The sequence below is a fragment of the Syngnathoides biaculeatus genome, chromosome 22 (assembly GCF_019802595.1).
Source record: "Syngnathoides biaculeatus isolate LvHL_M chromosome 22, ASM1980259v1, whole genome shotgun sequence".
Classification (NCBI taxonomy): domain Eukaryota; kingdom Metazoa; phylum Chordata; class Actinopteri; order Syngnathiformes; family Syngnathidae; genus Syngnathoides; species Syngnathoides biaculeatus.
The window spans coordinates 18,803,868-18,828,469 of record NC_084661.1 but is presented as its reverse complement, the minus strand read 5'-3'; the positions used below and the strand labels follow the sequence as shown (position 1 = coordinate 18,828,469).

At 43.6% G+C, this 24,602-nt stretch overlaps 2 protein-coding genes across 8 annotated transcripts; both read right to left on the bottom strand.

The window, feature by feature from the left end:
- Nucleotides 1–371: 371 nt before the first annotated feature.
- LOC133496079 (janus kinase and microtubule-interacting protein 3-like) lies at nucleotides 372–15,686 on the bottom strand. 7 transcript variants are annotated; one of them, XM_061811287.1, is made up of 24 exons: nucleotides 13,861–15,686; nucleotides 13,462–13,589; nucleotides 11,220–11,404; nucleotides 10,898–11,140; nucleotides 10,464–10,703; nucleotides 10,155–10,355; nucleotides 9,664–9,777; nucleotides 8,543–8,689; nucleotides 8,292–8,429; nucleotides 7,881–7,916; nucleotides 7,727–7,798; nucleotides 5,856–5,960; nucleotides 4,015–4,143; nucleotides 3,859–3,942; nucleotides 3,643–3,705; nucleotides 3,220–3,318; nucleotides 3,056–3,154; nucleotides 2,918–2,977; nucleotides 2,670–2,735; nucleotides 2,526–2,594; nucleotides 2,342–2,419; nucleotides 2,059–2,286; nucleotides 1,859–1,984; nucleotides 372–580 (listed from the first exon to the last, which is right to left on the bottom strand). In XM_061811287.1, the coding sequence occupies exons 3-23, from the start codon at nucleotides 11,352–11,354 to the stop codon at nucleotides 1,868–1,870; spliced, it is 2,523 nt and encodes an 840-aa protein (XP_061667271.1). In that variant the 5' UTR covers nucleotides 11,355–11,404; nucleotides 13,462–13,589; nucleotides 13,861–15,686; the 3' UTR covers nucleotides 372–580; nucleotides 1,859–1,867. The 7 variants fall into 7 exon arrangements, 3 of the variants coding, with proteins under 3 accessions (XP_061667271.1, XP_061667272.1, XP_061667270.1); XM_061811288.1 differs by having other exon boundaries at nucleotides 2,924–2,977; XR_009793720.1 differs by having other exon boundaries at nucleotides 1,859–2,286.
- Nucleotides 15,687–16,193: 507 nt separating this feature from the next.
- Nucleotides 16,194–23,186, bottom strand: LOC133496080 (rho GTPase-activating protein SYDE1). The gene is made up of 14 exons (XM_061811289.1): nucleotides 23,074–23,186; nucleotides 21,000–21,125; nucleotides 20,106–20,314; nucleotides 19,678–20,008; nucleotides 19,297–19,596; nucleotides 19,058–19,220; nucleotides 18,116–18,279; nucleotides 17,971–18,045; nucleotides 17,813–17,901; nucleotides 17,523–17,660; nucleotides 17,312–17,438; nucleotides 16,853–17,028; nucleotides 16,525–16,680; nucleotides 16,194–16,440 (listed from the first exon to the last, which is right to left on the bottom strand). The coding sequence occupies exons 1-14, from the start codon at nucleotides 23,174–23,176 to the stop codon at nucleotides 16,345–16,347; spliced, it is 2,253 nt and encodes a 750-aa protein (XP_061667273.1). The 5' UTR covers nucleotides 23,177–23,186; the 3' UTR covers nucleotides 16,194–16,344.
- Between the last annotated feature and the right edge of the window lie 1,416 nt (nucleotides 23,187–24,602).

Sequence of the window (24,602 nt, the reverse complement as noted above, 5' to 3'; positions counted from 1 at the left end):
AATGAAATGATCGTTACACAAGCATGTGTACATTTCGTGTGGCGCCATCGATCCCGTTTAATTTCCGAAATCCATCTTTGGTGGTCTTTTCTGCTAGTATTTCTATAGAATGATATCTTTGAAGAAATGTCTCATCTATTGTGACAACCAACAGCACAACAGGTCTCGGGCAATTTGAAAATCTGCTCCGGTTCAATGACTCCTGCACTGCCAAGCAGCTAGGTTTGACCGGCAATATGGCGCCGTGCAAACTGTGACGTCACATGCACGAGCTCTATATTCTGAGCCACTGCTGCTCCTTTATGATACTGGAATTAAAAAGAAAAATATAACATAAAGGTGTATTCAGCAGACAGCAGAAAAAAAGGATAAAACGCGTGTGCTTTTCGCACTCACTTTATTTGCACCTTTTCAAATGATACATGTTTCAGCTGATATGTAAAATAGTACTCTTAACATGTGAAACAAAGGCAGTAGAAACCATCATCACCTGCACTGGGAATCAGCACATAGGCATTGTGGGACATTGAGGTCAGCTGGTTTCGGATAGGCCGAGTGTTCAGTTGCAGGATGCCAGACTCTGAAAAACAAAACCAGAAACTAGGCTAAATTTTTTCTACTCATGAGTATTTTTTTGTTACTTGTCACATGTTTGGTTGCTGAGGAAAATGAACACAAAAAATGTGATTTATGAATCTGTTGTACAGTCACACTGTTAGTGTATTACATTTCGATTCCTTTAAAATATAAAGATATAAAATATACGCAAATTAAAAAGAGATGATTAGGGTGAGGGTTACCTAAACACGGTGGAACAACTGGTTTAGAGCGTTGCTCTCACAGCTCTGAGGACCAGGGTTGAAAAGCCTTTGTGGAGTTTGCATGTTCTCCTCGTGCCTGCATGGATTTTCTCTGGGCACTCCGGTTTCCTCCCACATCCCAAAGGCATGCATTCATTGGAGACTCGAAATTGCCCATAGGTGTGATTGTGAGTATGTCTGTCTCTACATGCCCTGCAATTGGCTGGCAACCGGTTTAGGGCACTCCCCACCCGCTGCCCGAAAATAGCTGGGATAGGGTCCAGCGCTCCCGCCACCCTTGTGAAGGGAGGCGGCTCACAAAATGGATGGATGGACAAAAATAGAAAAGTTATTTTGCTCGTGTCGTCTGTCAAAGCTGCAATAAATGCAAAGTTAACAATACCCTTTCACCACTATTCCATTCATACTGTGTGACGTGGATTTGTTCGCGCATTAAGGACAAAAGTCCTGTGTTTGCTTTAATGTCTCGTTTTAAAACAGACCAATGAAACATCTTTCCTTATGTTTTGGAGATTGTAAGGTGAAAGCTGCATATATATATATATATATATATATATATATATATATATATATATATATATATATATATATTATATATATATATATATATATATATTAACTACAAATGAACAATGTTTGAAAAAGGTTGACTTAAATATATTGAACACAATTGAACTCGCTCATTTGCGGAACCTTGAACCAAACTATAATTTAGTTCAACTTTCCCAACACTGATCTTACATTTTTTCACATTGCAATATATAGCACAGGTTTTAAAAAGATAACGTTATTTTTTTCTGCAAATACTGTATTGCCATAATTTATGACCATGATGATTAAATATTCTGCCCTCTAACAAAAACTCAGGTTAAACAAAGTTGACAAAGTGCACAACAAAGGAGGACAAACAAAAAGTGACTGAAAAGCAATCACTAAGATCACTATTACAAAAATACAAGATACACCAAACCAAAAGTTGTAGAAAAGTGACAATTGCTAAATGTAAATCAATGCAGAGTGCAGTGACACTGACTCACCGGCTGATGTTAGGACCACAGGATGAAGGCCAGAGAGAAGAATAAGAAGAGAAAGAGAAACTTCTCCTCTAATTCTTTGATTTGTCGTTTCTGGCCTTCGATGAATTCTTCCAACTCTTTGTTTCTCTATGATGGAAATTTGAAACTGTGTGACGGGTTAAGAGGAGTAAAGTATTGTGCAGGTTGTTTGCAGCCCTGACCTGCTGTGTGGCTTGCAGCAGATCCATTCGTTCTTGGAGGATCTGAGCATCTCGCTCCCTCAGTTCACACATCACAGCTCGTTTCCATTGGTTCATTGCGCTCTGAAGCCCATCCCTCTGGTCTTGTGTCAGCACATCATTCACGCAAGTGTCCTTCTGTCCAACAATTCTGGACTCATCCTGTTGTCGTAGTGCCTCATACAACATGGCCTCCAGCTCCAGGATCCTCTGTGTGACAACCATTGTCGATCAGTGGTCCGTCAGGAGATTTTAGTTTGCTTACCTTGTGAGCCTGATCCATGGAGCGCTTCCTGAAGTCGAGCTCTTCATCTAGGTAGCCCTTCTGCTTGCAGAACAAATCCTATCAGTGCAACACACACATGCGCACGCACATGCACACAGAGTTCATGATCGGAGTTGCTCTTCTACATTGCTTTTGTGCCTCTTTGCTGAGTTTCCACGTTTACCTTCTCACTTTCAATGTCCAACATCTTCTGTTGCAGTGCTGACTTCGTCACTTCAATGGATTCCAACCACTGAGGAAATGACAAATTATCACATTATCAACATTTGTGTTTCCCAGTGTGTGTGTGTGCGCGTTTGTGTGTAACCTTCTCAGCAAGGGTGAGAACAGTCCTGGCATGAATCACAACCACCTGCTCCTCATTGGCCAGATTCTGCAGAATACAGTAACAGCAGTATTAACCAGCTAGCAGCATGCTAACAAACTCCTTTATGTACTCAGCCTTTTCAAACTATATCTTCAGCAAAACAGTAAGAATAGCACAAGATGCTCCATGATGCTAACAAGTCAAAGTATAACAACGTGTTTGCTTGATATAAAATAACTTCAACATACACTTACGGCGTTATCGCCGAGGATGTCCAACTTCTTCATAAGGTCACTGATCACGATGTCCTGCCAAAACATAGAAACACAAACACGGTGACACCAGCTCGCATTTTGAATGAGTGGAGTAATGGGTGTGTTACGTACAGCTACGCCCTCTGCCTCACAATAGACCTGCAATGGGCTGAGACTGTCTGGGAATTGTATCTGCTGGAATTTCATTCCAGGGGAGCGCCACTCCCTTTCCTGAATAAAAACAAGGATTTGTCACATTCTGTCTCGGGTCACCATTGTTGTCTGAGTCTTATCACCTCCAGCTCTAAGATTCGGAACTCGAGTAGTTCATTTTGATCTCTGACATCCTGGATGTCGTTTTTCAGACGCACTTCTTCTGCCTCCATATGTCTCACCTGAAACAGCAACACACCAATTGAATACCATCATCTCCGGCATTAGCAGGGATATTGTACAGTAGTGTGCAGCGCAGTCATAGAAGGACCCATTTTGTTCCTCATAGTGAAGCTACTTGCTGACTCTCCTCACTGCGCAATGTATGCATTTGCTCAACAAATATCATCCATGCTTCTGTTTCCACAAATCTAGGCCCGTTTTATGAAAAAGCATCCAAATTCAAGTAATGATGAGTGACCTAACAAAGCTATTTTCTTTCTCCCGTATGCTCCAAGGAAGCTGCAACCTTCTACTGGGGAAAATTAAAAGTGAATACGAGTTACCTTTTCCACCAACTGCTGGTTCCTCTGATACAACAGATGCTTCTCCTCCACCCACTTCACATCCTGGAAGATTATGGACATTGCAAATCTGAAGTGTCTATGCAGGATTTGCTCTCCAGCACTTTTCCGTTCAATCGCAAAAGATTGTTGGACTGTGGTAAACACAATACATTTTACACTACAACTAAGCATACACGTGTGCATGTCCACGCTTACCCGTCCTTGTTGTTTCAACGCCGACTCTAGATCTGCTACTCTGGTTTGACATTGACTGATTTCTGCCAGCAGTTGTTCTCTGGTCTGAAAAGAAAGATTCAACCGCTCACGAGGAATTTGAGCACGAACCTGGAGGTTGCAGAAAGGGGTCGTCACCTTGATCTCCTTTTCAGCGTCATAGTTCCCGCCACTCGTCTCAGTTAGAAGAGCATAGGCTCTCTGCAGAGCTTGATATTCTTGTGTCAATTGGCGATAGCGAAGCTCTGCCTCCTCATGAACACACACCTGCAACACAACACTACTCCCAGAATCAGTCAGACGACTGACAAAACATTTTTAACAAAACCACTCTTTAGTCCTGCTCTCGTGTAGGAGAAAGAAGGCGTATCACAACTCCTAGGGAAGGGCCAAGGCGAAGGGGTGTGTAGACCTTGAAAATAAGTGTGCTCCAGGATATTGTTTGAAATCAAATAGTATTGGACTTGAGTCCGCCCACGCTAACAGGCAAAGACCTTGCTCCTAACATGACAGAATAGGCAAGGATGCACATAAAAGTGAGTATAATTATTGATATTCATACTCTTGACATTCATGTCTGTCCATCCATCCATCCATCCATCCATCCACCGTCAGATTAGGATGAAAAATTCATGGCAAATGCACTTAACGACAATGTACTACTTTCTATGTAGGGTTAGAAAGAACGATTTGATAGCTAGAAAGAACGATTTGATAGCTAAGTCATGTTAAAGAGCTACATAGTCAGCTGAAGTTGATGGGTTGTAGGTTCATGTATAATATAGTAAGTACAAGTAGTGTTGCTGATTATACTGTTTGCTTTACATATGGTTAAGATGTAACCAAGTGACTCATGTAATCTAGCATCTCATTCTTGTGAAGCTGTTATCCGTGGCTATCATAAACACATGAAGTTAGCGTAATAAATGACCAAAAGCCTTTTCTTCATCAGCAACACAACACAATCATCTTCAACAACAGCACACAAAAATCCAGACATACTAACCCGGTGCTAAAATGACAACAGACACAAATTGCAATTGTAGAGTTCCTTTGTAGAGTAATATATTCTTTTTAAGATGATTTTTTTTTTATGTGCTTACAAATGTTTGGTTGCATGTGTTTTGTGATGTTTGTTGTTGGCTGACATTAGGCCCTAAAATCTGCTGGTCAATATATATGTTCCTTCTATCAAAGGGTTACAAACAGAAAGAACTCTCGTGCGGTAGAGGAGATGATTAGCGCATTTGCATCACAATTGTGAGGAACTGGGTTCAAATCTGGCCTTGCCTGTCTTAAGTTTCCATGTTCTTCCACTGCCTACTTGGATTTCCTCTGGGTACTGCAGTTCTCTACATTGGAAGAACTGACCCGCTTGACTAGCTTGAGATGCCTAATGGGAACACACCTTACTAGTTGCCCACCAAGTATAAATTACTGCAAAACAAATTAGGATGGAACAAAGAAACACAATGATTCCCAGCTTTATCATCGCTCAACACGTATCCACTCATTTCACACTCGCATCCCGAGTTCAGCCATTCAGCGCGCCTATATCGCTCTCGTCATCCAGTATATCTTGTTCTTTATAAATATTTACGTGTCATCTTCCTCTAGTTCTGTTCCCAGAATTTCCCTGCAGTGTATATAACCCTCTCTCTAAATTAAAGATTGTGTATGTTTGAGTGCAACGTTTGACCGTTGAAAACGAGAACTATCATATTGAATATAGTGAGCCTCCAGAGAAAAGAGATTGAGGTTTTTCCTCACTTTCCGCTAACTATATTTACATAAAAAGAGGCGGTGCCGTATACAAGAACAACATAGCTTTGATTTTGAAACATTTTAACATTTGCTTTGAGTTACCTTGGAGTCAAACCCGGGCATTTCACCAGTGACGCCCCCTTTCAAAATAATCACGGTTTTATCCGAACCAATATACAATAGAAAAGAAAGAAGAAAGGACAACAATTGACCACCTCTTCAGGTTCCGTGTCCGGGGTTTTGTCCGTGTGAAAAGACAAGGATGAGCCATCTGAGTCCACTGACACGTCTTCATCATAACCATAAAACGTTTCTATAACCTGCAAACATACAAACGCAAAAAGAACAAGCTAAATAGACACATTATGATCTCTTGTCCAATAACATCCATCCATATCCAGAGCCGTTTATCCTCGCAAGGGTTGCGGGAGTGCTGGAGCATATCCGAGCTATCTTCGGGCAGTAGGGTTAGGGTTAGGTTAGGGTTAGGGTAACCCTAAAATATTTGCAATTCTTTAAAACACAGATTAATGTGGACTTCAGAAGAGTTTGTCTTGTCTCTGTCTGCTTCAGCATTAAAGACTCTTTGTGTCCGAGAGTGAATTTAAAACCAAGAAGAACAGTCCATTGGCCACCAATAGTTCATCTTTGTCTCATCCAATTGTTAGCTTTTCTTTCCCAAATCTACAGGATGTAGTCTACAACATGCTGTCAAAGCTTAGCATGTTACCCTGGAAACACTGTGAAGACATTATCCAATTTACTTGTAACCAGCTGCATTTTAATAGGTGCCAATGGTTTTGATACTTTCAATGCTCCTTGATGCCTCACTATATTGATGAAGCAAAGTTTCACAAAAGAGGTCCCATTGACTTGAAAAAAAAAATGTTCTCAGTGTTGGACTGGGGCTTTTATGCCCCAAATTTCTGTAACTCAAACTGCAGCAGCTTCATAACAGGGCAATTACATTTATCAGTTCAGAACATTCCCATCAGTTGTCCTTGCGCAGTTCTCCAGTACGTCCACCCAAATGCAGCATGTTGCTGTAGTTTTGGCACAATGTATGCAAGAACGTTAACCACAGCACCCTCTATGTCAGGGGTCGGGAACCTTTTCGACTGAGAACCATAAATGCCAAATATATTACTATGGAATTTCAAAAGAGCCTTCCAATATTTTAAAAACTAAATACAGGCGTGTTTGCGTGGTGATGTAAGTTTTCTGCTAGATGAGGATGTGAGCAGAAAATCGCGCACCACATTTCGACGCCCTCGTCGTTAGCGTCAAGACATTGGCATTGCTCAGCCACTTTTCACAAAAGAAACTTTTCTTCAGGTCCAGTTACTTTTGCTGTCTCCATTTTGGTGGTGACACACCGAAGAAGCTGCTTAACCCATTCCTGGGCAGGGTTTAGATTAAAGTCTCCTAACAGGCCACAATCACGGAAATAACACTTCTTTTTCGTTTATGGTTAAAATATATAATAACATTACTAATTTATAATCTCGTCCCAAAAATCAAACTGCTAAATTTTAAACGATGAGTTATCCTCTGCTGATACCAAATTATGGCTTCAGATTAAAACGTAAATATTTTGATATAGTAAAGGTTATTATGCGAGAAAATCCTGATGTCCCAAAAATGGGACGCTGCCCACGAATGTCTTAAAGTTGTTTTTTGATATCTTTCACAGTTGGCTCGTACCATCGTTGTTAGTGACAGAGTTTCTTTCGGCTTGTCCCTTTCGGGGTCGCCACAGCGTGTCATGTCAGACAAACGCGCATATATGTTTGGCACAATTTTTATGCCGGATGCCCTTCCTGACGCAACCCTTCTCAGGGAGTGGAGGACCCAGTGGGATATGAACCCACAACCCCTGGTTTACCAAACCAGTGTTCTAACCACTGAGCTACGGGGCCTCTATCGTTGTTGCTAGTGACATAAATTACATTATGTCTTGCTGATATTTCACGCGCTTGTGGCCTGTCTGGTAGTTATGTACACCAGGGTTAGGGTTTATTCTATCACCTGGGTAAATGAAAATGAAATGGCAACAAACAAATCAACAAGAATAAAGCTGTCTCACCCTGCAGGATCTCACAGTTCGTTTTCTCTTCAATGATTCTTGACGTCTGTATCGTAACAACAAATCTCTTTCCTGTTGACACAAATACTAAAGGTTTGAGATACTTCTAATTGTTCAAATGGAAACTTCATGGCTACAACCCAACACAACTTACGATGACATTTTTGACGTAACCTCCTGTTTCCAGAGCCTGAAAAGACGTTTGGAGGTAATATATAAAAGTATAATTTGTGAATTTGAAAGAATGTTCATTAGATTTATATATAATACGCATACATATATCAACTGTTGGGTGAAATCCTCACATGTCCAAAAAGCAATTTTTCATCAAACGTGAAAAAGGCCACAACTGTGAATATATTTCAGTGTGCTCTGATTTGCTCTCAAGCAATTTTGAACACTTGAAATTTTTAAGTCATTTGTACAAACAAGACAAGCATATGGGGACGGACCAATAGTACTGCACTGTGGGTACAAAATGGGAAATTGACCAAATTTGAATGTAAGAGGTTTCTGCCCGACAGTGACAAGATTGTGCCAGCAGTGTTTAAAATGCTACAAGGACCTTGGATAAATCGTCAATGATGTGTTGCTGCTCCAGAACTTGAAGTCGCAGAAATTCCATTTCACTGTCCTCCTGGCTGTAACCGTGATAACCACCAGAGTTGCTGCGGTCCAGGTCATTGAGCGAACTTGGCCTTCTCTGTGGATCACAACAAACGTAGCTTTATGTGGTCAAATTTTTTTCCCTTTTTGCATTACTGTTCAAGACAAAACTTTTGCTTTGGAGAAGACCTGCAGAGTTACTGTACGTACCATTTCCATGTTCTCCTGGGTGACAAAGCGCAGTTTGTTTTCTAGGCGGCACAGCATGAGCGATAGCTCTTCATTTTTCCTGCTCAGGCGTTTGTTTTTGTCCAGAAGAGGAAGAAACTGACTCTCTGTTTCTCTCAGTCGCTTCAACTACATGTCCCACCAAACAGGAAACAACACACAAAACAGGAAACATGTGGAATACAATACACTTAACAAAACCTCATTTCACAAACACTCCTGTACACAAACAATTCAGTTTAAGAACAAAATTAAATAAGACCCCTGACCTCCACCATACGGTGCACAAACTGGTTTAAAAAGCAGAACATTCCACCATTCATTCACAAATTCATACACAAATGGATGGTTGCTGCCATGGGTCAATTTGGCGTTCAGTGATTTACTCGAGAACACGTTTCTACCAACCAAGTCACAGCCACCTCAATTATTTTCTGACTTTATTTACCACCAATTAGGAGTGCGCTAGCAGACAACACTGCTACCGGCAGTAAAAAAATAAAGTAAACATACACTCAGTATAATCGCCAGTGCATCCAACTTTGTTTCATATCAGACTTTACAAAACTGAAATAACTCCTCACTTGGCAAGGAGCAGCGGATCCGCCTCGCTCGCGCACCCGTGCCAGGGCCTGTCGGCCGGTGTTCTAGCCACCGGCCCGTGCCAGAACACGTGTAGGGGGGGGGGGGGACTCTGGTTTGCAGTCAAACTAACAAAAATCTATAAACAGAGTTGTCGTTGGGTGACAGGGTCGATGACAGATTTGAACATTTGCCTCACAGTTCTGAGGACCCGGGTTCAAATCCTGGCCTCGCCTGTGTGGAGTTTGCATGTTCTCCTAGTGCCTGCGTGAGTTTCCTCCGGGCACTCCGATTTCCTCCCACATCACAGAAACATGCGTGGTAGGTTTATTAGCAGTAGGTGTGAATCTGACTGTGACCGGTTGTTTGTTTCTATGTAGCTGGCAACCAGTTCAAGGTGTACCCGCACCTCTTGCCCGAAGAAAGCTGGAATAGGCTCCTGCACGCCTGAGACCCTTGTGAGGATAAGCAGTACAATTGTCATTGTACCATATACAGTATAAACTCTTGTCAATAATTACCAGTTCATTGCGTTCTTCAGACAGCAGAGCATTTCGATCCTCCAGTTTCCTGATAACTGCGCTGAGCTCAGCAATTTTCAGTTGAAATCGTCGTGTGTCCCGATCCTCCTGAGACTGAACAAACAAATGCATGCACAGCCTTGTTGAGGTCACTTGCATTGGGGTCATGTGATCTCCAGATAAAGTACAAGTCAAAAAAGACAACTAGTATTTGTGATCTACAGTGAAATGATCTGATCATGTGTAATTATCAGTGACCACATAGCAAAGAAATGTGTGACAAGATGACTTCTTGATGGTAGTGTTATTGGATGTGCATGCTGGAGCTGGGCCACGTGGTGATGAACACGTAGTTGATTTTGGTATCTGGTATCGAACATGAACTCGTCATTACGATGTGGTACTGAGCGCAAAGTTGCATTTCCGATGAGGTGGTGAAGACAAAATTGGTTTCAGTGCGACTGGTGGCAACAAGAGGAGGCGGGGCTTACAATCTGAGGAGGACTGTTCATAATGGTGTTAGTGATGTTTCCTGGGTGGGTTTGCCCCGCCCTTTGTGCATCCCTCATCGCTGCAATTTGCTGCTCAGCAGCCTGAGTCTGCAGCTGAAGTCGATGGGCATGGCCGGCCTGTAGCCCCAGGGCTTTATCCAAAACACTAACTGCTCTATCCTTCAGTTTGATCTCGTCCATCTAGACATAAACAGGTAGCGCTTGGTCAGAAGTAGTCTCTTTTTTTCTGCCAGGATTTGACAAAACTAGTAGTAGTACACAATGTTTTTGATGTGCAATCGATCATACCAGTCGGCGGATCTCCCTTTCACAATCCCTCTTGGTTCTGCTAAGCTCCTCCTGGTGTTGGTGATGGGCTGAGCGCAGCTCAGCTACTCGGGATTGGCAGGCCTGGTGCGCCACTGCTAGAGCTTCTTCAGCGCTCCTCTTTGCTCCACGTTGCTCCTGAAGCTCCTGCTGGAACCGACATCGCTCAGCTTCCCAGCTCTTCCGGGTCTCATCCACCTCAGCCAGCAAAGCACTCCTCACCTGAAGAACCGCAAAGAGACAACACTCAGTAGGTCAGATCAAAAGAACCACGTGACGGTAAGTCAGATACTAGTGCCAAGCTACAAAAACTGGTTGCAGCCATGTTAAATGAATTGGGCAAATAATTGGAATCAACACTGGACTGGACAAATGGCTAAGCAATCGGAAAGCCAGATGTGAATCAGATGTCTCACCTTATCCATGGACCCATCGCGCAGGGTTAGCACCAAACCATTCAATCGTTGAATCTCTCCATCTTTGATTTTGATCACCCTCAACAACTCCATCTCGTGCTGCCGTAGTAACGTCTCCCTGGTAAAGGCTAATTCCTTTTGCTTCTCCTCGTGGAGTTTGCTTTTCAGTTCCGTCATGGCAACGGTGGCGCGGTGATGCTCCGTCCTCAGTTCCTGACTCTTCTCTCTCTCCAGACGACTGACCTGACATGACACACACACATCAACTCCGCATCACTACGAATTTGACACACATATGTGCAGTGACGGTTGAGGGCTTCACCTTGTTCTTCTCCTGCTGAAGTTCTAACTGTACGTTTATCAGTTTAGCTCTCAGTTCATCATTGACAGCTTGAACGGTCGCCATGGTGTCTGCTCTCTCCCCCTTTCCTCGCCCTCCTACAACTCGTTTGGACATAACTAACTTGAGGCTTGCTGCTTCTCTGTCAGATATCACAACATTTGTACCTGCAAACCACAAACACACAAAACGTGCTGAGCGACAAACAACACTTTGAGCAGGACATCCAGGGTAGGAATTGCTGTGTGTAGCTGCTCTCAACTGGCTCGGAAGAAGACTCGGACTTTACGTCAACCCCGACTTGACAAGGATGGAAACTGGCATTCAACTAAGAGGAAAAACACAATGGTGTATTTTGCTAAGAGTCCTATTTTAACAACAACTGATCACTTTAGTACAGTTGATCACTTAATTTTATTTTGTCACAGGAACAAAGTCATTATCTAATTTTCAGCTAGGGAGAGAAGAGATGAGCAGGCTGTCACTTATACAAACTGTTTTCATGAGAAGACACTTCAGTACTTGCACGCTGCAAAAAATAAGACAAGAGCAAACAAAAACGCTTGGACTGTTCAAATCCTGGTCACCACTTTTTCCCACTCCTTTCCTCATCCAGGCACCATTGAAGAAAGCATGCGGAAACCAGCAGATGATTCAACATCTTCTTCTCTCTTATCATTAACTTTATTGCCGTAGGGAAGTTTTGTACTTCTTAATTTAGTGGCACGACTACAATATCCTTTGTTGTAGCCTTTTCTCTCTGCATGATTTGCACAGCTGTCATTGATCAGTTTTACCAAACCACTGGATACTGTAGATTGCTGGAGGACTCTGCACCCTTTTGCACACTTGTTGTTGGATCAGACGTATAGAACAACCAGTCCCCTTTCATGGCTCAGTGACGCTTATGAGTTTATGTCCTAAATGTAATTTTGTCATTGCGCCTTGTTTACTGTAGTACTGCAGTGTATGCAACTACTGGTGGCAAATTCCTTGTGCGTTTTTTGTATACTTGGCCAATCAAGATTATTGTGATCTATGGGCAGAACCAGGAAAACTGACAGGACTAGATGTCACAGGGCCAACCAATAGAGCACACTGTGACTGTGACTCTGTCCAGAAGACTCAATCAATCCCATACGCCGAGTAAGTTAGACGATGTAGTAGAACCTTAGAAGGGAATTCAATCCTCATGTCCAAATTTTCTGTTAGATGTTACATGTTCAAATCTTCTTCAATGGTGGCTGTTAACTTAAATCCACAAATTAATCATTGTAAAAAAAAAAAATTAAAAATCAAATATGGTTACCCGTATGGACCACCAAGGCCTTTTCACTATGTGTGTGTGTGTGTGTGTGTGTGTTGTGTGTGTGTGTGTGTGTGTGTGTGTGTGGTGTGTGTGTGTGTGTGGTGTGTGTGTGTGTGTGAGAAACATGAGAATGTGATCAATGTTGACCAATTCTTGCATGCTTCATCTACTAAGGAAACCATACGGTTTGTAAATATTCAAAAAGAACAAGCCATGTATTCAATTTCAAGACTTGTAAAAAAGTTACATAAGAAACTACAATTATAAATTTGACCATTTAATGTACAGGTACAGTAGTTATGAGTTGTTAGCCAATTGGGATTTCAGTGTTTTGGATCTTTCTGATCAAGAAGTTTAGGTTTGACAGTTTGGCTCTTCACTGCAAATCCTCCGACGACCTCCACACATTTTGCATCTCTGCAATGCTTTACGCACGGTCCAAAAAGTAAATCCGTGGCTCTAAAATTTGTCAATAGGACTAGGATGCTAGGGAGAACCAGTAAATGCCGACAGGTAAGTCCAGATGAACCCTTACAACCAATAACACCAGTGTTTCCATGGTATTGCCATCAACATGCTACAGCACAGCAGACATTACACTTCATTGCACATGCGTCCGTACATTCATGCACACACACACAATGTAAGGTCATTACTCACCGTCCAATAGGACACCTGCATCCCCTGCGTACGTGTGTGTGCGTGCACGAGCGTGTGGGCGTGTGTCTGTGCCTGTGTTAGCTTCTTTTTTGTCTTTGTCAAGGCGCTCGGCAGCAACTAGGATAAAGCTATTGTGGGCATTATTAGCAAGTGTACTTATTAGCCACCTTCTTTCAGCATGAATAAAGGAATCTGCGCCTGCATGTAGCAGTTAGCTATTAGCTTGAGTGTCTGTGTGTGTTTAAGTGTCCATACTCTTCTGCCGCTGTCATCTTCATCCTCCACTCCTCCTCCCTCTCATCTTCATCCTCCCAGCAGCCTCAGCTGTGACGCGCGCCTTTCCGTCTTCGGCTGGGCATGCGACTTCCCCAAGTGGACGTTCACTGTCATTGTAGATAAAGTCACTGAATTGTATGTTTTTCTCCGTATTTTATGGAAAGTGTAACTCCAATTCAGTCACTCCGGACAAGATGCTCTTTTTCAGAGCCCTTTATTAGCACGTCAACAAGCTTATCTGCCGACATGCCAAGATACTTTGATGCCAAAATGTCAAAGATGGCATAGATGCCTTAAGAACTATATACAAAACAAAACGCATACACATTAAAATTCATACGACACAAATAAATGACAAAACAAAAGCGATAAACACACCTCATTGACCTTTCTGACCAAACATTCTTCTTGCTTCTCTCTTTCTAATTAACACCCTCCGAATCTTTCCAGCTGAAATAATTTGCACAGGAAGTGCCCCAAAATAAGCGTCGAGACACCGACAACATAAGTGAACGAGTTTCCGTTACATAAACATGGACTAACAAAACGAAAATGTTTTCTCTCAATAACATAAATTCTTATTTACTTTAATTCACTCTTTAATTCAAATACATAAATAACTAAGTTAACTCAAGTAGTGTAACTGACACGGCAGCTACAGAAAGGGTAGGGGCATCAATAAATAAGAAAAACGATTTGTGTTATTAAATATATGAGACATGCGCGAATGATTTATTTTATTTTTTTTAAATAGAGTGCCCTTTCTAAATGTATTTTTCTTACGTTTGCAATTTATTCTAACTTTAACACTATTTTCAAGAAAAACGATTTATAAGCATGATGGCATGGGAAAAAAATACTCTCTACAGTTATGGACGTTCACACTATATAATTACATCAAAAAATTAATAAGTATAGTTTACACTTTTGTTCTCATTTCCAAACGTCAACTTGGCCGACCTCAATAAATTTTGTCACAGCCCACTTGTTAGTGATGACAAACGATCAGGGTAAACAAAACCAATCGCTCCAATTCACCTTCAAAATTTGGGTTTGATAATGCTTAATGTCTTTTGACAATTCAAACCATAATAATCATCTGTTTGAATATCCAATAGGAACTTGGGAAAGTGAGACAAAGAAAGTGCCACTTGATAAGATTCTGGTGCTCTTTTTGTCCAATTGGGATGCTTCTATTTGTAAAAATAAATGTTTCCTTCTGCAATTGGTGAGCTGGGCCAAGTTTCTTATGATGTGGTTTATTATTCACAGTCTGTTACTCACAGAGTGCAAACCAGGTCGATACAATAGTGTACTGGGGTTGCGCAAACTTTTTTTTTGTTGTTTTCCCACAGGATAAATGGCGCGTGGTTAACCCGCACCGCAACACCGACATGGAGGTATTGTGTGTTGGTGGTCGTAATTATTCATGGTGTGTTTTTTTAGGCTGTCATGAATAACCTTTCCCCTCGAACCTTCATTTAAATGCACAGCTCCATGTTGACAAGATTATCCTTGAGTTGAATGGTTTGAGGTCCAAATCATTACTGTCACGAGTTGTTGCAGAAAGGCTTGTATGTAGTTTGACAGAAAAGTGATGTTTAATTTTGTAGACAGACAAGCTGCTGTGCATACTTTGGTTACAAAAACAAGTGCATTATGATGTTGTGCAAAACACAATAATACTGACACATCATCAGGGAGTGCTGTGTTTGGAGCATCTGTCGCAGACTTGGTACCATTATTGTTAATTAGCATCTGTCATCTTGGGACTGTGAATACTGTTCAAGATCAATGAACTTGGTACCTTTTAATACTGATCACCATCAACAAGCAGAACCAAAAGAGAGTCAAAAGGTGTCTAACTGACACTAGGGGGCGCCCTGCTGTGTAGCATCATAGAGAAATGATAAATTGTGTGGTTTAATACTTAAGGTATAGGTTTTAGTATTTCAGCATGCCCCGAACCTTCGAACGTTCAAATTTGGCTTCGAGGGCATATTTAGTTTGGTGAATTTTCCCAATACAGAAAATTCATCAAAATCGGAGTGCATTTTCAGTACGACAAGAACAGTGCAAAAAGTTAACATTTGGCTCATATGGGGCGCTCATCAACTTCCTTGTCAGACAATCGATCAATCAATCAATTGCCCGATGAGCTCGGACCTGGACAACACGACAGTTTGTTTTTGGCTTCAGCTCATCGTGACCGTCTACATGCATATGTTGATGTGTTTGCCTAGCTCTCGGTCCAGGTCGTGAATAAGGCTATCAAAGTCCTTCAGGCTGAGTTGACAATTAAACGGTGCATCAAAATCCATAACATCTTCCACATAGAGCGCGGTGCTCCCTCCTGGAAACCAAACATCTTTCTTCTCCTCGTCATCTTCACTTCCTGCCAAAATGTAGCAGCACACACAGACACACAACTCAAATCAATCCCAACATCATTAGACGTCATTTGAGTTATTTAACATGACATTGAGACAGGGTATCAACAAACATAAAACTCAGACATTAGAATGGATGACCAAAGAAGGCTTAGCTGCAGTTTAAACTTTGAAAATGTTTGTCTTCCTTTAGCATTAAGTGAGCCCCCGATACCAAAAGACACACTTGAAGACGGTAAAAGCCAAAAGCAAATCATCATGCTTGATTGTCTACCTTGGTCACTTTCACTTGCTGCCACCTCATCATAATCAGCTTCTTGTCCAGACAAAAAATGTTGCCCGCAAATACTCCAGTCACCAGCATAGCGGTTTATGGGGGGTGGACTATCCAGGCGTGCCACACCGTCTCGGCCACGACGCGACACCACCGCCTCCTCCTCCTCTTGCTCCTCGTCCTCCTCTTCCTCCTCCTCTAAAACAGAATGGGCTGGGCTTTTATGGCACAGAATGGGGGAAGAAGGAGAGGAGACATCAGCGCTGCCGTCTGCTGGGATTCGATGAGTCGGCACTGAGCAGGAAAGAGGTGACAATCCAAATGTAGTCACCAGCAGATCTCAATAACGCATCCCTTAAAAGCAGCCCGTCCTCTCACCTGGCCACAGCTGCAGCAGGTAGTGCAATGCCTCAATGTGTCTCTTGAAATCAACCGCACTAGCTGAATCTTCTCCTTGACTGAAAGCCTTCGCCCCTTTTTGTCCTCCTTTCGCTCTGTCACCCCTCCAGGACTCCTGGGTCTGTTTGAGGAGGACTGGGCCAAAACAGACAGCCAGGTTTTGGTGTGTCATCCTGTTGCAAGAGCTGAAGTGTGCCACAAGGCTAAGATGGTCCAGCAGCATAGTCAAAGTGGCCTAGAAGAGAGAATGGGAAATAGCCGCGGCCTCCATCCTCCTCATTGAGGCTGAGTTGTCTTGATGTCTCACCTTTTCTGGTGCTGGCAGACAGGACAGTAGCTGCACCGTGTTCTCAGATAGCCTGGGGTCAGGGTTCACCGTTGGAACGGGAGGGGGGCGTCGGGTCATAGCTTCAGTAACAACCTCGTACAAAGTCGTCGTAATGAGTGAAGATGGCAGCTCCCGCAGGTAGTCTTTCAATATGCCTGTCCACACATTCAACTCGGTTTTGAAAGGCAAATTGTCTTGCTGATTTTTTTTTTATTCCAACAATAATTGCTCATGTCATCTATAGCATTGCCAAACTAATGCTTTTGTACTTTCAATCGCTCACACCAATAAGACATGAACCTCAGGATCTTAGCTCATTTCAGTCCCATTTTATTTAACTTAAGATAGGATCAGTGATGGAAAGTGCAGAAAGTAATTGGTAAGTATGGCTCAACGTCAAACTCAAATCCCACTCTTCCAACAAATTTCTCCACTCACCTGTAATGACATTTATGTCGGGATAGAGATCCTCACCGAGGCGCACGGCTGAACTGTTCCTCTCAAACCAATCCCTGAGCTCCTTCTTCACCGCAGCAGAACCGCACAGTCTATACAGACCCACAGCCTGGATGACAGGAACAGTCACAAAAGAGAAAGTCTTTATTGTTTGTACTTGGATTCCGCCCAGTTTTGAAAGCTGTAATGCTACCTTCAGTCCTCGCCGTTCAATCTCTGCCACAGTCTTCTGGATGAGCAAAGGAACTTCAGAAGCAGATCCTTCTTCCTCCACCAGGTGGCGCAATTCAACCCCAAACACATTAGCGGGGGCTGTTGACTTGCTGACAAACTGAATTAAATCAAGATTGGTATGTGTAAATGATCACATATGGATTGCAATTCGTGTTTCATAAAAGTTAGCCAGTCTGATCGCCCCCTTCCCAAGTCTGCAATGACAAGCTCTCTCTATGTGAAGCGCTGGTTTTGTTTCTACACTTCTACCTGCATGTCCCATTGTTCCTGCAGTGACACTTTTATGTAAAGAAGACCTGTTGGTTCCAGCTTCACACACAGCTGCTGACTGCGACTTCCTGATGTACACATCAGTAATTATAATCAGTCCATTCCGTTACTGATCAAAATGTTATGGTGTACTCCACCTTTGAAGAGTGGCGGGATTGTGACTCCCCCGAGACAGCAAACTCTGTTCCTGATCTGGTCAAACTTCGGCTGAGCTGATTGGTCAAATTCAGACAGTGACGTGAGCCCCAATGGCACCAGTTGTGCCAGTGCAATCAGTTTTACCTGATGAAAGTACCACCACTCGTAGTTGACGCGCTCTCTCCAGCTCCAGGTGGAACGTGTGATTTAGAGGAATAGTGTGGCCTTGCAGGTTAAGAAGAGAAGTCCTGGCTCGAGTGATTCCATCAATCTGGATTGCGAGAAAAATCTCTTTGCTTTCATCTGACCTGAGCGAGACAACAACAAAACCATTCAAAACAAAGCCTTCCCGTCATCTTGATTGTTATTTATCCACCCATCCATTTTCTTAGCCGCTTATCCTCACAAGGTTCGCGGGAGTGGTGGACCCTACTCCAGCTGTCAACGGGCACGAGGCAGGGTACAACCTGAACTGGTTGCCAATGCCAATACCAGGGCACTTAGAGCCAAACAGCCGCACTCACAATCATACCTAGAGTGTTTTTGGGATGTGGGAGGAAACCGGAGTGCCCAGAGAAAACCCAAGCAGGGATGGGGAGAACATGCAAAGTCCACACAGGAAGGGCTGGGATTGAACCCGGATCCTCAAAAGGCCTATGCTTTCAACTGCACCACCATGCCGCCTTTGATTGTTCTATTACTGTTTATTTTTACATCATTTGGGCTTCCAGCTCATAAAACCCCTGAAATGAGGGATTCCAAACATTTGAATCCTGTGACAAAATCACCATTTACTTCTCGGTTTTTGGCAGAAAAATGAAAAATCCAAATGCGAAACTTTGAAAACGCTACATTCATTTTGGCTATTTGGTCGGGGGTCCATTTGCCTGAATTAGTGCCTGGATGCAATCGGTCTGTGGCATAGCCTGGGAATTCTGGAAGCCCAGATTTTCTTGATGATTGCCGTCGGTTCTTCATTCATATTGGGGTCTGGAGCCCCTCCTTTTCCTCTCGATAGTCTCTCATTGAGTCTCATATCATAACATATTATATATATATATATATATATATATAATTTAGGCTTACTTCTTTGTCTTCATCTGGTCCAGGCCCACAAGGTGAACAGTCAGTAGACCCGTTATTCGCTGGCAGGATCGTGACGGTTCAGAGCTCACGTAGAGTGGGAATGAAGCCAAATCACCGGGTTGCCGTGGCAGCAGTTCAGGTGAATCTCCGTCACTAAGATAACCTAAAGATATTTGTGTCCGGAGAGCACATTAATGGTTGAATGACAAACGTCTTTAATTAGTAGGGTGACAGCTGACCTCCTTGACCTCCTTTAGTGGCTGAGCGAACTCTCGATGACCGCCGCAGGGGCAATGCACGAGGGGCGGAGCTATCCAGGTGATATCGACTTATGACATTGTGCTTGGAGGCATTCTTATTGGTGCTTTCGTCCCCTCCTGCCACTCTGTCACTTCCTTGTCCAACACGGGAGGAGCGGAGACTGAGTTTGCGTGTCAGTTCTGGAAGTTTCCTCATCTTTAGCGAGAGTTTCCTCATTGTGCCAGGTGACCTCAGCCGGTCAATAACACCCCCTTTCTTTGAAGAGAGTGGCTGAGAGGCTGCCAGAAGGAGACATTGGGGTATCTTTAAACAGTCTAAAAAGAAAAAAGAAAAAATCAGCCCATGGCAAGTTTTCATACCTGAGCTTTCTGCAGTTAATTCGTCGAGATGGTGGCCGATAGCTTCCAGAGAAGGTCCGTCTCTGCAAGCGTGAAGCTGTTGTGTTCTGGTCTCTGACTGGCCTGACTTCATCTCCCTCCTCAGCCACACTTGTCCAGCCGTGTCCTCCTCCTCTGGGATGGGGTTGTACCAAATGTCACTGCCGCTTTCCTGCCACAATCCACAGGTCTCGTCTGACGTGTCGGGCTTTCCAGAGGACAGCACCCAGTCTCGACTGCTGCGATCCAAGCTCTGCAGGTAGGCCCGCTTGCCAGACAACTTGTTGCTGATTGTTGTGCTTCCGCCTGCCGGCTGTGAAACCACGTGAAATGTTGAAAGCCAAGAATCTAGATGTCCGTTCCTCCTTCGCCTTGTACCCAAGAACAGACTGTCCCCCGTTGACAATTACCTTGTCCTGGATTAACTTTGGAACCTCTGAGTTTCTGTCGGAATCAGTGTTTTGTGATGTGGGCCGAGCTACTGAACCTGGCCACACGCTCTTATCCGGGTGGATGAGTGACGCTGATGGAGGGTCTGCAGCTGCCTTCCTGGATTTACCTGTCATTCCTGGCAAGGGAGGACTGGAGTTGTGGAGAATAACATCGGACTGAAATGCAACTTTGAGAAAAACAACAGGTAATGGTCATCAATACGCATGTTGTGATGTTGCCGTTTTGACGTGTAACATTAAAATCACATCCAATATTTGTGTGTTGGTCTCATCCTGTACAAGAACCACTTTGTATGAACGTGTTTGCAAGAAGGGGGGGGGGGGGAGCGGGGGGTTCAGTGTGTGAGTGAATGAAGTCTCTGTAACCCATCCGGGGGAAAAAATGGTGCTATTCACTATTCATCATCCAATTCCGCACACGGTTAATTAAACAGGATACACAGTGAGCTTGGCTGGGCCAATGAAGCTAATCTATCAAAGTCTTCCCTTCTTTGCCAGCACACAGATAAACAGGAAGAACACACTGACACTGGCAGTAAAGTGTTCAGCAGGTCCATTTTCATACTGTTCATTACTGTACATACAGATTACATTCACCATTCACAAAATGAGATTTGCCTATGGATCATTCGGTCCTTTGGTTAAATGTGTCAAATGTTTGTCCTGATCGAAACATACTCCTAACCTGACACGACTGGATGCAAAGACAGTTCCTCACAACAAGTGGTCCCTTGAGCAGGATATAAGATAGCAGTTATTTCCCTGACAAATTTTCATAAAGTCTTCCCAAGTGAAAGCCAAAAAGATCCAGTTGTGAACGAAGAAGACGAAGAGCGTGCCTGCGATGCTCACCGTTCACTTGAGGGTCCGTCTTCCGGCGGGATCTGTTTTTGGATCGCAGCCGGGAGAAAGTTTTCTTGAGCAGAGGCTGGGCCATGGCTCGCTGGCAACGCCCGTCTCCTCCCTGCAATGCCGCCGCTGCTTTTGGGAGAAAACGCAGAGAATACTTCACTGCCTCATGTTTCCTCAGTTTTTGTCTATCAAACGCTCAGAGACGCAGAACAGGAAATGAATTCCACACATTCTTTCCCAAACTCCCCCTCCTCTTCCATTTCCTCCTCCCACCGTCCTCAGCACACAGCCACCAGCTCGGGCGGGGGCGGTAGGAGAAGGAGGGCTGTTGGTTGCTGGAGACTCATGGTAATTGCAGTTCAGATTTTGTACTCCAGGCCCCCAAAACAACAAGCAGACGCAAGAAACGGGAAGATGTTTGCTTACGCGGTGCACAGAGCCAAACGACAAATGCTAGCAATGCTCGAGCAACTTTGACTTGTTGCCGTGCTTGCAGCGCATTAGCACAAGCTCAATGTGACTTGTTGCCACGCTGACGTGTACAGAGATGATGCCAACACGTGTTCTTGTGATGGATTTACATTTCAGGGTTAGGCTTAGGGTCAAAATCAGCACCTACACATCTGAGACCATGGTCATCAGTAGGAAAAGGGTGGAGTGCTCTCTCTCCAGGTCAGAAATAAGATGCTGCTCCTAGTGGAGGACTTCAAGTATCTTGGGGTTTTATTCACGAGCCGCAGATTGATCAGGCGAGGGTTAGGTTTGGGGCCGTGGCCGTGGCCGTGGCACTTCCTTGTGCGCGCTGGGGCTACTTGGCAGCACCTCCACCTCGTTGCGCCCTTGTTAAGTTATGTATTTAAGTCCCGTTTTAACCTTTGTAAAATCCACACTTATGTTTCGGCTTCCTACATTTGGGTCCAACCTTCGCCTCATTTGTGACAAAATCAAGTTTAGTTATCATCTCTGCTAATATTGCAGAGTTTTGAAATGCAAGACGCCATTATGAATTTTGATCTCCTTTTGCACGAGAGACCTTGAATTAACAAGAACTGAAAAGTAAATGGCAGCACAATGTGCTGGAGACAGAGTGAAAATATTAAGTCCAAAAAAAAAAAAAAAATCTACCTATTGAACCTACTTCTGATTGTTTTTGGGGCCTCATCTGTAGTGATGGGAATCTGTATCATTTTCTTGTGGTGAAGAAGGTGCAGAGCCGAAAGGTGACAATTTTCCAGTCGATATACGTTCCTATCCTCACCGATGGTTACGAGGTCATCACCGAAAGAACAAGATTACAAATATCAGCGGATGAAATTAGTTTCTTCTGCACTGTTTCCGCTTTTCCCCCTGAGAGATAGGGTGACAAGTTCAGATTTCCAGGGGGGGCTAAGAGTCGACCCACTGCTCCTTGGCATTGAGAGGAGCCAGATGAGGTGGCTCGGGCATCTTCTTACGATGATCTTTTCTGGGCACGTCCCAGCGGGATGAGACCCCAGGGATGACCCGGGACCGCTGGAGAGACTTTGTCTCCAGGCTGACTTGAGAACATTTTGGGGTGCCCCCGGAAGACCTGTATGAAGATGTTGGGAAAGGGAAGTCTGGCCTTCCCTGCTTAAGCTGCTGCCCCCTTCCGATACGCGTAAAGTAATGAAAAGATGGATGGAGGGATTATATCTTTTCTCAAGTGCAAGGAGTCATTGTAAAAAGTCATCAGTGGAAAAAAATCAAGTCAAGTACAAGCATTTGAAAACTCTTCCTGTGTACAGGTACATTGGAATACACGACAGGGAGAGCACAGCAGAACATCTTCTCAGATTTCACAAGCTTTTGATAAACGTTTCATTTCAGCATCTTTTTTATGATGCAATTTCCTTTTTCACCCCTACGTGGCGACAAAGTCCGCGAAACGGCTACATGCGTGGAGCCGAATGAATTTTTCAATGGAGGTTAGGGAGGGAAAACAGAAAAGTTTCAAAAAAAAAAAAAAAAGGCCCTAGCATTTCTTCATGCTGAATAGCATTAGCATTCCGAGAGTTCAAGGGGCAGTGGTCTTCGTGGGTTCGCTGTTCCTTACCTGAGTCCTGATGAAAAGGACGTGCCAGGAATTTGGGGATTTTGGAACCGTGGAACCACCGCGCAGTCAAAGGTGAATTGTCATTTGAAATGAATTCGCCCATTCTGTTGAAAAGTAGTTCGCAAAAAATAAAAAAAAATGTAATACTTCCTTGTCGTGCACACAAATTGGTTGCCAGAACACGGTGGAATTTGCTGGCTTTCGGATGAAGGTTTGAATCACCATCATTTGGCAACAAACAAGGCAACGTTTTCTTAAAAAAAAATGTCAACGTTGTACTTGTGTTGATTAATGAGTTACAGTTGCACGCATGTCTTATTCGCTCTTTGGTGTTCTTCATGTTCAGCATTTGTTGTTCGGTGACTAGTTCAAGTAACGCACCTTGTTGTCCAAAGTAATTATATATATAACCGTTATCAATAGATAAGAGGCAGTGGCACTGAGCAGACGACAGGAAGCAGAACTGGCGATGCGGTTAGGGTTAGTAGTGAACAGATTGGATAAAATTCAAAATGAGCTCATAATAGGGACGACCAAGGTTAGACATCTTGGAGACAACATTTGACAGCGTGGATTCTGATGGTTTGGTGGAGAGAGAGTGAGGGGATTGGTCGAAGGGCGATGAGGGTTAGGAAGACCAAACAGAAGGTGGATGGATGGAGTTTTTGAGGGAAGACACGAGGGCAGTGGGTGCAGAGGGGTACGTGGAAAAAGATGACGCGCTGTGGCCAGCCCGTCCAGGGCAAGCCCAAAGGAAAGGAAGATTTAAAGTCATGGTATATTGCATAATCTCGCTTTACACTCGCACAAGAAGGCAAACTAATGGAATAAAATTCAATGATGCCACGAAGGTAATAGTGTACCTTATTAAACGAATGTCTATGTCTACACACTCGAGTTATATTGGCTGAATTTTGTATTACACAGGAGACCAGGATACTTGTTCTAAGAATGTTTGAACAAAAAACACCTTGAATTTGACACAGTCTAACCTGTGCCTCTGAGAAGAATCCCACTGAATCTTTTTGAGAGGGCAAGTAAGAATAAGGAGGTGAAATAATGTGAAAGCACAAGACGACTTCTTTTCATGGGGAATGCGGCTGTGTTCAAAAAGAACCAATCACATCCAGACTCATGTTACAAGGGAGCCAGCTGCACACGCTCGCCACCATTTGTAGTGCCTCTGATTTAGCCCAAATAAAGTGCAGATGTTCTAGTAGGCTTTTCCCAACTTGACGGTTTTGTGCCAGCATTGACTGCTACTTGCAGCCGTTCATAATTTCCCTCCACCCTGACCGAGGTGCCAGTTCCACCTGAAGAAAATCGGCATCCGCCAGTCTTTGCGCTAATCTTGGTGGACAGTGTTTCTTTTTCTTCTGAACCCTAACCAAGAAAGTTGAACCTTAGTTGCAAAATGTTCCATTCCATGTTGTGGGCCGATGAAAGCAAGGCTGACCGTTTGAGGCGAGCGTATCGAAGGGTTTGCATGCACCCGTGCGTGCATGCGTACGTGGCAACATCTATTCGTC

Excerpts from the sequence above, each read along its gene's own strand:
- LOC133496079 (XM_061811286.1), bottom strand. The coding sequence starts at position 11,354 with ATGTCCAAACGAGTTGTAGGAGGGCGAGGAAAGGGGGAGAGAGCAGAC. Across the intron at positions 7,799-7,880 it reads GTTACGTCAAAAATGTCATC|GAAAGAGATTTGTTGTTACG; the intron begins GTAAGTTGTGTT and ends TTGTGTCAACAG. Across the intron at positions 2,978-3,055 it reads GTGAGGCAGAGGGCGTAGCT|GACATCGTGATCAGTGACCT; the intron begins GTACGTAACACA and ends ATGTTTTGGCAG.
- LOC133496080 (XM_061811289.1), bottom strand. The coding sequence starts at position 23,176 with ATGGGCGAATTCATTTCAAATGACAATTCACCTTTGACTGCGCGGTGG. Across the intron at positions 21,126-23,073 it reads TCCTTTTCATCAGGACTCAG|CGGCGGCATTGCAGGGAGGA; the intron begins GTAAGGAACAGC and ends TCCCAAAAGCAG. Across the intron at positions 19,597-19,677 it reads ATTAACTGCAGAAAGCTCAG|CCTCTCAGCCACTCTCTTCA; the intron begins GTATGAAAACTT and ends TCCTTCTGGCAG.